This window comes from Neophocaena asiaeorientalis, unplaced genomic scaffold (assembly GCF_003031525.2).
Source record: "Neophocaena asiaeorientalis asiaeorientalis breed wild unplaced genomic scaffold, Neophocaena_asiaeorientalis_V1.1 scaffold322, whole genome shotgun sequence".
NCBI lineage: Eukaryota > Metazoa > Chordata > Mammalia > Artiodactyla > Phocoenidae > Neophocaena > Neophocaena asiaeorientalis.
In genome coordinates, this window is record NW_020185329.1 from 1,891,892 (window position 1) to 1,905,833 (window position 13,942).

The 13,942-nt window shown below is 38.7% G+C and overlaps 1 protein-coding gene across 2 annotated transcripts in view; it reads right to left on the reverse strand.

Annotated features, from left to right (window-relative positions):
* The window catches only part of EPG5 (ectopic P-granules 5 autophagy tethering factor), a 123,291-nt gene that overhangs the window by 24,334 nt on the left and 85,015 nt on the right, over window positions 1-13,942 (reverse strand). For both annotated transcript variants that reach the window (XM_024734679.1, XM_024734678.1), the window contains exons 30-35: window positions 9,368-9,562; window positions 8,143-8,356; window positions 5,118-5,266; window positions 3,976-4,177; window positions 2,389-2,461; window positions 908-1,011 (exon numbers count right to left, since the gene is read on the reverse strand). In XM_024734679.1, coding sequence (XP_024590447.1) covers window positions 908-1,011; window positions 2,389-2,461; window positions 3,976-4,177; window positions 5,118-5,266; window positions 8,143-8,356; window positions 9,368-9,562 — 937 coding nt within the window. The remainder of the gene's footprint in view (window positions 1-907; window positions 1,012-2,388; window positions 2,462-3,975; window positions 4,178-5,117; window positions 5,267-8,142; window positions 8,357-9,367; window positions 9,563-13,942) is intronic.

The window sequence follows — 13,942 nt, forward strand, 5'->3', positions numbered from 1 at the left end:
CATGCCACAGAGCACCTAACCCCGCGAGCCACAACTACTGAGCCTGTGTGCTACAACTATTGAAGCCCACACGCCTAGAGCCTGTGCTCCACAACAACAAAGATGAGCCACCGCAATGAGAAGTCAGTGCACCACAATGAAGAGTAGCCCCTGCTTGCCACAACTAGAGAAAGACCGCACACAGCAATGAAGACCCAACACAATCAAAAATAAATAAATAAATTTTTTTTTTTTTAAATAAATATGGGGCTTCCCTGGTGGCGCAGTGGTTAAGAGTCCGCCTAAAGAAAAAGAAAAAATAAATAAATAAATAAATATGTTTTAAAAGTATCTGGATAAATTTTATAAATAAACATTACTTCTAGAAACTGAAATGAAAAATTCAATGGATTTTTTTTTAAAGCAGACTAGACATAGCTGAAGAGATGGAGTAAGCTGGAAGAGAGATCTCAAGAATTTGCCCAGGGAATTCCCTGACAATCCAGTGGTTAGGACTCTGCACTTTCACTACCAAGGGTGCGGATTCAATCCCTGGTCGGGGAACTAAGATCCCACAATCCACTCGGTGTGGTCAAAAAAAAAAAGAATTTGCCCAAAATGAAGCAGAAGAAAACACACCAAAAAAGTGAACAGTCACAGAAGATAGAATGAGGTTCACCATGGGGGAAAGACAATATTTGAAAAGAGAAAGCCATAACTGATGACACTCAGCACTACCTCCCAAAAAAGATAAGAGGTTACACACTTCACACTAAATAATTGTACGGGTGACCTTTCTTTGGTCAAAGATGACAGCCTACCAAATAAAGTAAAAGTAAATGAAGTAGAAAAGCAGAGGCAAAAGATTAACTGAATTACTTAAGGAAAAGTGAAAACTAACCGGAGACATGATATAACATCTTCCTACCTTTAAAACTCTCGTGCAATGAGTCAATGCAATCAGTGAACAACTGCACGATGCTTGAGGCCACCACAGCATCACTCTCCAGCCAGGGGTAATGTCGTTGGCTGCTTTAAATAAAAGAAACACACACTTAGAAAGGAAACACTATGATTAAATCACTGTATGTCCCAGAGTCTGGGGTTTGCCTAAGTTCTAGAAAACTCTGTGTTATGTAGCCCTAAGACACATTTAGAGCACTTTAAAAACTGTAAATTCCTGGAGGTGAATTGTAGCTTTTAATATCAATCATATAATTTTATTTACTTTCCTTCCTAACATTTATTCCAATGTAATTAAGTTTCAAAAGTGTGCTATCTAAATAACTATTAAATTAACACCTTTTACAACACATCCAATTTATGCCCGTAAACCCATCCCTTGTGTATCTTGGTTACATTTCGAATGCCTTAGAAGACAGTTTTCTCTACCTAAAGCATGGGGGGTGAAAAGACATGTAAAAAAAGATGGTCAAAAATGAACAGAGAGGAAATAACCAAAGGAAAAACTCTTTATATGAAATTTTTACTTTCTGAATCTGGTATAGAAAGTTCAATATAAAAATAAATTCCATTAGTTCTTCCTGGAAATAGACAGGAAGCCTAAATTATGGTAAGCAGTCTCACGGTCACCACAAAATCCTGAAGCTTGTGGATTGTCTAAGGATAGCCCTCTGGAAAAGCAAAGACCCAGAACTTTTTCTGTTTTCCTCAATGGGCTCTTGAAGCAGCCTGGATGATACAAATAATCTGGACATGGCGGTCAAAGCTCTACCCTGGTCCCAGTCTAGCCCTCACCAGCTGTGGGATTTGAGCAAGACATTCAAGTTTTCTGAATCTCAGGATCAGATTAATTCACACTTATGAAAACACTTTAAATACTGTGATATATACTGTGTAATTCTTACAGAACTCTGGACATCTACCTTTTGTTTGTATGCTTTTAGAGGAAAAAGGACTCGTAAGGCAACTCCTTGCATTTGGACAGCTCAACACCTCTGTTTTAAATGCTTGTGAAATAATGCTTTCATTTAGTTGCAGAGTTCATGTTAAAAGAGCAGTTCCCACCCAGTAATTTGAAAGCCAACTTAGTTCCAAAAACATAACTGATACTAGGTAAAATCAAGTTTGCCTCATATTTTGCAGTGTTACATTATCAAAACCTAATTCAGGAGAACAACATCCGTTTTTCTGAAATTAAATACCAACCTCATTCAACTTCTTTATTGTGGAAAACTGGAAATGAGTGTCCAGTTTTGCTTCAAAATCAATAGCTCTGATCAAGAAGACTAACAATTCCACAAACAGAAAATGTCTTAAGTTTACTTTGTAAAGAAGCGTTCTCTAAATTTAAAATCAGATCTGTGAATCATCAGCTGGACCAAAACACCATCAGAACTTTAAGTCTATAAATTTCAAAGAAATTTGAATATCAGAAAAACTATTTACCTTTCATTGTCCTCTAAAACCAGTATCCATGGCTTAAAGAGCTGGACGATTACTGAATGTAGGGATCTTAGCACTAAAACAAAGCAAAATTTTTAGAGACAAGAAACAAGCCCATCAAATGGAGATGGCCAACAGGCACATGAAAAAATGCTCAACATTGCTAATCATCAGGGAAATGCAAATCAAAACCACAATGAGATATCACCTCACACCTGTCACAATGGCTATCAGCAAAAAGAACACAAATACCAAATGTTGGCGAAGATGTGAAGAAAAAGAACCCTTCTACACTGTTGGTGGGAATGTAAATTGGTGTAGCCACTGTGGAAAACAGTATGGAGGGTTCTCAAAAAACTAAAAATAGAACTACCATATGATCCAGCTATTCCACTCCTGGGTGTATATCCAAAAAAAACAACAGCACTGGGCTTCCCTGGTGGCGCAGTGGTTGAGAGTCTGCCTGCCGATGAAGGGAACACACACTAATTCGAAAAGATACTATGCACCCCAATGTTCATAGCAGCATTATTTAAAATTGCCAGGATATGGAAGCAACCTAGGCGTCCATCAACAGATGAATGGATAAAGAAGATGTGGCATACACACACACACACATACACACACACATATACACACAATAAAAAAGAATGAAAATTTTCCATATACAGCAACATATGGAGGGTTTGGAGGGCATTATGCTAAGTGAAATAAGTCAGACTGAGAAAGACAAATACTATATGATACCACTTATATGTGGAATCTAAAAAATAAACCAGTGAATATAACAAAAAAGAAGCAGACTCACAGATATAGGGAACAAACTAGTGGTTACCATGGGGAGAGGGAAGGGGGAGGGGCAATATAGGGTAGGGGATTAAGAGGTACAAACTATTAGGTATAAAATAAGCTATAGAGATATATTGTACAACACAGGGAATATAGCCAATATTTTATAATAACTATAAATGGAGTATAACCTTTAAAAATTGTGAGTCACTATATTATATACCTGTTACTTATATAATATTGTACATCAACTATACTTCAATTAAGAAAAAGAAAAATTAAGTCCACCCTTTGTCAAGATCATTGATAACTATACAGAAAATCTTCTTATCATCTGTATATTCATAAACCTATGGTGATATACGAACAACATATTTAACATAACTAAACATGTTTCAGTTTTCATTTGCTGCAATGAAATTTCTTAAATTGAAAAAGTTTTATTATAACACAATATCATGGACAATTTTATAACATGCATTTTTTAAAAATAAAAACTTAAACATTCTTAATGTGATAAATAATAGAAAGAAAGAGCTGGAGACTGAAACCTATCTCTTTGTACTTCACCTTACAAAGGAGAGGCAGAAACAAGCTGAAGCAAGCACCCACTGGTAAGTGAATATAGGTATGACATATATATGGGTTCACGCTTGTACTGTGTATTTCCCATTTCTTCTTCATGACACTCAGATATACAGATTTATCACCAAGTTTTAAATCTCTTAATGTGTCTATTCAAGTCTCTTCTAATGGAAGGTCAGAACACCTAAGCTCCATGTTGCACTAAAGGCATATTACCTGTTTTGCTGCTGGCAGATGGATCTTGGGCCAAGCAGGCCATTTCTGAGTCAAGCAGTCTTTTTACAAGGTAGTCCAAGAGTGTCTTCATATCTGCCATGTAAGGACTCCATTTTGAGAATAAACCAAAACTTTTAAAGTCCAACGTGGATAACCGAAGCTTACAAAAAAAGTTTGAGAGCCACTGTATAGTCTCCATTACCTGGAAAAGAATGACCATTTTAAAAAATGCTTACTGAATATCTACTTTCAGTAGAATACTACAGTAGACTGTGATGGAGGGCTTTGACTTTGTAATCGAGTTGCAAAGGTATATAGCATATGAAAAGTAAATCAGCAGATTTCAAACTCCTTTTCTAAAGCAAAGGAACCATTTTTTCAACTAAATTCATGTGGATCCACATCATATAAAATTGATGAAGCTGAGAGCTCTGTGGGACACTGCGTGAAAACCTGTTCGAAGGAGCCAGTGAAGCAGGAGGGTTAAGGCGGGGAGGCGAGGTACACACAGGGGCTGGTGCTGGGCTGTTCCTGAACAGAGAGGCAAGAATCAGATCTGAGGCATGAGAGAAAGCTGATCCAGCCACAGGAGGCGGGTGGGGGTAGAGGGAATGGAAGATGACTGACAAAGGAAAACACAGGGCTCTTAGAGATAAAAAGATGCTTTGTTAGATATCAATTTTAAATGTGTTCCAGTTGTTTAAAAAACATATAGGGCTTCCCTGGTGGCGCAGTAGTTAAGAATCCTCCCACCAATGCAGGGGACACAGGTTCAAGCCCTGGTCCGGGAAGATCCCACATGCCACAGAGCAACTAAGCCCATGCTCCACAACTACTGAAGCCTGTGTGCCACAGAGCCCTCAGGCTGCAACTACTGAACCTGCATGCAGCAACTACTGAAGCCTGCGCACCTAGAGCCCGTGCTCTGCAACAAGAGAAGCCACCGCAATGAGAAGCCCGCGCACCGCAAGGAAGAGTAGCCCCCGCTCGCTGCAACTAGAGAAAGCCCGAGCGTGCAACAAAGACCCAATGCAGCCAAGAAAAAAAAATTGTTTTTAATAAATTAATTTAAAAAAACAAAAAAACTACAAAGGAAATGGAAAAGAAATGCACAAAAACTTCAGAGACCAAGAGCTACACACCTGCTTGTCTGACAAGAGAACATCCGGAGAGCTTTGAAGCACCGAGGTCTCAGCAGAAGCTGCCCCCTGCTGGCAGCCTGTGGCGCAGCAGCCCAGGGCTCTCAGGGTGGCTTTCCAACACTCGGGGCTCAGCAGCTGCTCAGCAGAGCCTTAGCAGGCAGGGACAGAGGACAGCAAGTCAGCATCCATCACAAACTAACTTTAAACTTGAATCAAAGAACACATGTACTTTACAAATGAATGAGTATTAAATAAAAATCCAAAACAAATTCATAAAGATCTGTGGTGCAATGTTCATTGCAGCTCTATTTACAATAGCCAGGACATGGAAGTAACCTGTCCTGAATGGATAAAGATGTGGCACATATATACAATGGAATATTACTCAGCCATAAAAAGGAATGAAATTGAGTTATTTGTAGTGATGTAGATGGACCTAGAGTCTGTCATACAGAGTGAAGTAAGTCAGAAAGAGAAAAACAAATACCGTATGCTAACACATATATATGGAATCTAAAAAAAAAAAAAATGGTCATGAAGAGCCTAGGCGCAAGATGGGAATAAAGACGCAGCCCTACTAGAAAATGGACTTGAGGACATGGGGAGGGGGAAGGGTAAGCTGGGACAGAGTGAGAGAGTGGTAGTGTATATATGACATACGTACACTACCAAATGTAAAATAGATAGCTAGTGGGAAGCAGCCGCATAGCACAGGGAGATCAGCTCGGTGCTTTGTGACCAGCTAGAAGGGTGGGATAGGGAGGGGGGGAGGGAGGGAGATGCAAGAGGGAAGAGATATGGGGATATATGTATATGTATAACTGATTCACTTCGTTATAAAGCAGAAACCAACACACCATTGTAAAGCAATTATACTCCAATAAAAACGTTAAAAAAAAAAAAAAAAATATCTGTGGTGAAGAGACCAAAGTTAAGAGAACCTATTGAAAGATCTGTCCACATGGACACTTGACTTTCCGTACTCTTGGTAACCCTACTGGTAGTGAGCACAGCCGAGCCATCTGAGCTGCAATCTGGGGGTGGGGAGGGGACTCCCACCTACCACCCCCTGACTGGGGAATGGTAAAGGTGCCATTTTCCTGGCTGGACAATGTGAGAGAGACAACAAAGGACCCATGGTGCAGAATGCAACTGCAGAGTCTAGGCTCTGTTCAGAAGGAGTCTCTTACTCGCCCCTAAAAGTCCACTCCTACACCAGGCAAAACCTAAAGCAACACAGAAACAGTATGCAAAAGTAGAGACTACCAACCAGCACTCTGCTACCTGCAAAACTGACTTCCCAGAGGACAGGAATTATACGCCCTCAGGTCCTTTCCCCCCAGAGGTGGCACAAGGATCAACTAGGACAACAGTGGCTCATAGGGGCTGGTCTAAGGGGAAGGATGATGAGGTCAGCTGCACTAGTGGGTGGGAGGTACCTAGGGGACAGTGAAGGGTCTGTGTCCCAATAGCTACTGTGGTCTGGATCTTAGGGCAGAGGCCTAGAACACAGCTACAGGTGTGGAGTCATGCATGCCTAGAAGATGTCAGTGAAGCCAGGGAAAACTGCAATGGGCTCACCCACAGCAAATCAGACGAGTAAAGGATGAAGCCCTGGGAACACCGATATGGTGGCAAGGAAGGGATGGAAACCAGGAGGCTGGAGGTTATGGAATCTGACAGAGATGGTAGTGTTTTCTTAAGCCTGTAACTGAATTACTTTTCCTGGGAAATAAAATTTTCCTGCTAAATCCAAGTCAATGGTTGCCTATATAAACAATTTATAATCTCTTTAAAAGGTTTCAGGGAAAAAACCCACAATATATGCGTAACCAGTTTTGAAAATTTAGGGCAAAACTTAGCTATGCAAATATGCATTAAAAATTATACAAGTAGGGCTTCCCTGGTGGCGCAGTGGTTAAGAGTCCGCCTGCCGATGCAGGGGACACGGGTTCGTGCCCCGGTCCGGGAAGATCCCACATGCCGCAGAGCGGCTAAGCCCGTGAGCCATAGCCGCTGAGGCTGCGCGTCCGGAGCCTGTGCTCCGCAACGGGAGAGGCCACAACGGTGAGAGGCCCGCGTACCGCAAAAAAAAAAAAAAAATAAAAAAAGTACATTTCCCTACCACCATTCTCCACGTACCCTGAAACTTGCCTTTATAGGAAACAATGAATGTTTTGTAGTGCTTTGAAAATGAGACCATACATTTCAGTATTCTTCAGGTAGTCCAATACATAAGATCATTAACTTATTCATTATACTATTTCTATGATGTAACACAAAGATTTGACATAAAGCAAAATTCAGTTTTCCATTACATCTATAAACAGTATGAAGCTTACATGAAAAAAAGTAAATACTATCTCATTTTTCAAATTTCAATAAAATTCCTGCCTAGTGAAATTTCAAAAATAAAAAAGCCTACACTCTTTATTTCTCCTCTGATCTCCAACACTGACGGAAAACTGCAGGAGGGGGACAGAAACAGTGGGAATTTGGAAAATTTAATGCTGCTTTCTTTCTCTTGGATAATATAAATACAGCGTATCATTATACAGGGATAAAATTCATTTGCAAAAAACAAGAGTCAAAAAATTAGGGAGGAAAAAGACTAAATTTATCCACCATTTTGGAATTATAGAGAAACCAACCAGTATATTAAGCATACTGTAAAGGAGCAACTTCCTCCTCTTCCCAAATCTATAGTCACCAGGGTAAGCAGGCCCACCCCAGTTCAGGACAGCTGCAAAGTCAAGGTAAACAGGTGGGTGCACGACTCCAACCCCAATGTCTAAGAGCTGTCTTGCCCAATTAGGGTCCATTCTGACATTTAGGACAATAACTGACCATTTTTACAGACAGCAATCTTTTGGGCATTGTTCATTGAGCACTTTGAGTGAAGATTAGTGATTCTAAACTCCTGCATACTTCCATTATTTTTACATTTTCGGATGACATCTGTAGAATGGTAAATGTCATATTAAACATTCACTGTGATCTAATCAGTCACAATTAAGACACTTACTTTGCATCAGCAGCCTCAGAATGTCACTGTACTGGTCAGGGAACTGGTAGAGAAGAAGGTAAGTCCAGTGCTTACAGAAAAGATTAAATGGCATCAAAATATCTTCATCTGGTTCAAGGCCCCAGGCAGTAAGTGCCAAATGAATGGACTCCAGAAGCCTGGTACGATCAGACAGAGGAGGTTTAGTGGCGTTTAACCATTGCTTAAGATCGAACTAAAAAGAAAAGGAAATAAGAAGTTTTATTTATACTAGAAAATTAATTGAAATAGAGCAAATTGTGTGCAAATTTAGTTTGAAAGTCAAAGCTTACCTAGCATTTAGCTTTTTATAAAGATTGAAACTAAAATTTATATACTTAAAAGAATCTAGGCAGTTCAGTAACTGACGGTACCATTATGCCTCCATCTATACTTCAGTCTCTGGGATTGCAGAGGCAGTTTTCTCAGCCCTGCATGCTTTTTTGCAATTTAAAAATCTTGTTGGTAAGTTTTCCCTACAACACAAGGATCAGAACTTTGTAGTTCTTCTTCACTGGTCATAGTGCCACAAACGAGTGGCCACTTTACGGAACTATCTCCATCTAATGGCCATGTTTCAAAGAGTGCATCAGTTAGTGAAAATTCAGAATATTGATATCATCTTCCAGAATCCCAAACTATAAAACATGGTCTCCCCCATTACAAACTGAGATCAGTCTCCAGGTCCTAAAAAATGCCCAGGTTTTATGACTCATAGATGTCAGAGAAGTACAACTGAAGGCAAAATAGCTAAGGCTCTGAAATTCTCAACTGGTTAAGTAAATTCATTGCCTTGGTCTGAGTTAATATTCTATTAGGAATAAAACAAAGGCAATTTGCTTAGATTGGGCTTATTCTAAATATGAGAGACTCTGACATATTACAACTCAGTTATCAAACACAATTAAGGCATACATTCAAAAGAAGGATGTACTAAATTATTACTATGAATATTTCAAAACTGTATGAAGTTTTTAAAGAGAGTTTGGGAGCTGGTCCTTTTTATACTACATGAGTAAGACTGTCCTATATAACAGAATCAGCGCCCCCAGAAGCAGCAGCTCTGGGATGCTATTTGAAGATGATATCAAATGAGAAAACGGCCTGTCAGTCTCCAGTTCACCTGGAGACACAGCTCCGAGGGAGCTGGGAAACAACAGCAGTATCTACATTTCAATGACAACATCAGGACTGAATGACAGCTCACCTTGGTCAGCAGCATGAAAATCATATCACTGTTGTCCTCACTCAGAAACTTCACCACTTTCTCATACAGCTGTATGAACTCCGCAGGCATAGCGTTGGGAGTAAAGAAAGGTGACAAGAGAGAGCAGAGCCTTCTGTTCTTCAGAATGGTCTGAAGGACTTTTCTGCATTCTGATTTAGTGCCACTTATAAACACCTTGAAAGAATTAAAAAGGGAAAATGTCACTATATTCTCCCCTCCCCAACTTTTACTTAAGCACCCAAGTTTTAAGGAATAGTACATAAGGCAAATAGAATTTTTTCTAAATAAGAATAAGAAACAATCAAAAGAAATGTAAAATCAACATCGATAAACCTGTCACTTCCAATGTAAGTGATATTAAATATTCTGGATAATCCATTCATTTCATTTGGACACACCAAAGAAAATGTTTAAAAGATTAAAATATTGGGATAATCTGAACCTGGAAATTTGCAATGTACCCACCATGACTGCTAAGTATTCAAAGTGATTCTGCATTACGTCAAGAAAAAAAAACTTCTAGGTTACACATTTTATTGAGATGTGCTTTTAATACTTTTCAAAATCTAATTTTTACAACTAATATACACTCAAGATAACCTCACATTCTTGTAACTTGGTTCTAATGTTTAAAAGTACTAGAATATAAGTGAATATTTAAATAACCTCAGTCAGGAAAGCTTTGATAAGCTTGACCAGAGGCAGAAATAATTAAAGGACAAGACTGATAGATTTGAATATATAAAATTTTTACTTCAATAAGGCAAAAAGCATCATAAAATTAAAGAAAAATGACAAAGGAGAAAAACTATACCACATTCCAGATACCAGGTTAGCACTCTGAGGAGCTCTTTCAAAACAAGAAACTCTCCAGCAGAAAACATGCAAAGGACAATACCAGAAAAATCACACACAAAAATTATTAAACAGCCAATAATCATTTGAAAAGTCAGGCAATTGAACAAGTACTTAAAGAAATACAACTTAAAATAATCACAAAGTACCACTTCCCCTATTAGATTAGCAAGATTTATAAAGAATGATCATTCCTAATGTTAGTTCTAATATGGAGAATAATAAACTCAAACCCTGCTATTATAATGTAAATAGGTACAAACTTCCCAGGAGGAGAGTATAACAATATACATCAAATGCTAATCCTTTTGACATAGCAATCATACTTCTAGGAAATTATCCTAGGAAAAATAGCACAATAATTTCACAAAGATATGTAAGAATATTTAGCTCAGGCTTACTGTAGCAAAACAACCAACCTACATAAATATTCATCCAGAGGGCACTGGCTCAATACATTACAATGTATCTATACCATGGAACACTATATATTAAATACCATGATATAGGTCTGTATTTATTATCAAGAATAATGTCTAAAACATGCATTTGAATGAAAAAAGCAGGTTATAAAACAGCATGTGCTAGTTATTAACTGTGTATTTTTACATATACACACATAAACTAATAGACATAGATACACAAGACAAACTATAATGAAATGTTAGCTATGTAACCAATATCTCCAGGAGATGAGGATTGTGAGAAATTTTTCTTCTTTATACTTTTTTTTTAACATCTTTATTGAAGTGTAATTGCTTTACAGTGTTGTGATAGTTTCTGCTATACAACAAAGTGAATCAGCTATTTACATATGTAAACCCCCATATGTCCTCCCTCTTGCAAATCCCTCCCACCCTCCCTACCCCACCTCTCTAGTTGGTCACAAAGCACAGAGCTGATCTCCCTGTGCTATGAAGCTGCTTCCCACTAGCTATCTATTTTGCATTTGATAGTGTATAGATGCCAATGCTACTCTCTCACTTTGTCCCAGCTTACTATTCCCCCTCCCCGTGTCCTCAAGTCCATTCTCTATGCCTGTGTCTTTATTCCTGTCCTGCCCTTAGATTCATCAGAACCTTTTTTTTTTTTTAGATTCTATATGTGTTAGCATATGGTTATTTGTTTTTCTCTTTCTGACTTACTTTACTCTGTATGACAGACTCTAGGTCCATCCACCTCACTACAAATGACTCAATTTCATTTCTTTTTATGGCTGAGTAATATTCCACTGTATATATGGGCCACAGCTTCTTTATCCATTCATCTGTTAATGGACACTTAGGTTGCTTCCATGTGCCGGCTACTGTAAATAGTGCTGCGATGAACATTGTGGCACATGACTCTTTTTGAAATATGCTTTTCTCAGGGTATATGCCCAGTAGTGGGACTGCTGGGTCATATGGTAGTTCTCTTTTTAGCTTTCTAAGGAACCTCTATACTGTTCTCCATAGTGGCTGTATCAATTTACATTCCCACCAACAGTACAAGAGGGTTCCTTTTTCTCCACACCCTCTCCGGCATTTACTGTTTGCAGATTTTTTGATGATGGCCATTCTAACTGGTGTGAGGTGATACCTCAATGTAGTTTCGATTTGCATTTCTCTACTGATTAGTGATGTTGAGCATCTTTTCATGTGTTTGCTGGCAATCTGTATATCTTCTTTGGAGAAATGTCTATTTAGGTCTTCTGCCCATTTTTGGATTGGGTTGTTTGTTTTTTTTGATATTGAGCTGCATGTATATTTTGGAGATAATCCTTTGTCAGTTGCTTCATTTGCAAATATTTTCTCCCATTCTGAGGGTTGTTTTTTCGTTTTTATGGTTTCCTTTGCTGCGTAAAAGCTTTTAAGTTTCATTAGGTCCCATTTGTTTATTTTTGGTTTTATTTCCATTTCTCTAGGAGGTGGGTCAAAAAGGATCTTGCTGTGATTTATGTCATAGAGTGTCCTACGTATGTTTTACTCTAAGAGTTTTATAGTATCTGGCCTTACATTTAGGTCTTTAATCTATTTTCAGTTTATTTTTGTGTATGGTGTTAGGAAGTTTTCCAATTTCATTCTTTTACATGTAGCTGTTTTCCAAACACCACTTATTGAAGAGGCTGTCTTTTCTCCATTGTATACTCTTGCCTCCTTTATCAAAAATAAGGTGACCATATGTGTGTGGGTTTATCTCTGGGCTTTCTATCCTGTTCCACTGATCTATATTTCTGTTTTTGTGCCAGTACCATACTGTCTTGATTAGCGTAGCTTTGTACTATAGTCTGAAGTCAGGGAGCCTGACTCCTCCAGCTCCATTTTTCTTTCTCAAGAGTGTTTTGGCTATTCAGGGTCTTTTGTGTTTCCATACAAATTGTGAAATTTTTTGTTGTAGTTCGGTGAAAAATGCCATTGGTAGTTTGATAGGGATTGCACTGAATCTGCAGATTGCTTTGGGTAGTACAGTCATTTTCACAATGTTGATTCTTCTAATTCAAGAACATAGTATATCTCTCCATCTGTTTGTATCATCTTTAGTTTCTTTCATCAGTGTCTTATAGTTCTCTGCATAAAGGTCTTTCGTCTCCTTAGCTAGGTTTATTCCTAGGTATTTTATTCTTTTTGTTGCAATGGTAAATGGGAGTGTTCCCATAATTTCTCTTTCAGATTTTTCATCATCAGTGTATAGGAATCAAAGGGATTTCTGTGCATTAATTTTGTATCCTGCTACTCTACCAAATTCACTGATTAGCTCTAGCAGTTTTCTGGTAGCATCTTTAGGATTCTCTATGTATAAGTATCATGTCATCTGCAAACAGTGACACCTTTACTTCTTTTCTGATTTGGATTCTTTTATTTATTTTTCTTCTCTGATTGCTGTGGCTAACACTTCCCAAACTATGTTGAATAATAATGGTGAGAGTGGGCAACCTTGTCTTGTCCTTGATCTTACAGGAAATGGTTTCAGTTTTTCACCATTAAGAATGATGTTGGGGCTTCCCTGGTGGCGCAGTGGTTGAGAGACCGCCTGCCGATGCAGGGGACGTGGGTTCATGCCCCAGTCCGGGAGGATCCCACATGCCGCGGAGCAGCTGGGCCCGTGAGTCATGGCCACTGAGCCTGCGCGTCCAGAGCCTGTGCTCTGCAGCGGGAGAGGCCGCAGCAGTGAGAGGCCCGCATACCGCAAAAGAAAAAAAAAATTGTTGGCTGTGGGTTTGTCCTATATGGTCTTTATTATGTTGAGCTAGGTTCCCTCTATGCCTACTTTCTGAAGAGTTTTTACCATAAATGGGTGTTGAATTTTGTCAAAAGCTTTTCCTGCATCTATTGAGATTATTATATGGTTTTTATCCTTCAATTTGTTAATATGGTGTATCACATTGATTGATTTGCATATATTGAAGAATCCCTGCATTACTGGGATAAACCCCACTTGATCATGGTGTATGATCCTTTTAATGTGCTGTTGAATTCTGTTTGCTAATAAACATCTTTATTGAAGTGTAATTGCTTTACAGTGTTGTGATAGTTTCTGCTATACAACAAAGTGAATCAGCTATTTACATATGTAAACCCCCATATGTCCTCCCTCTTGCAAATCCCTCCCACCCTCCCTACCCCACCTCTCTAGTTGGTCACAAAGCACAGAGCTGATCTCCCTGTGCTATGAAGCTGCTTCCCACTAGCTATCTATTTTGCATTTGATAGTGTATAGATG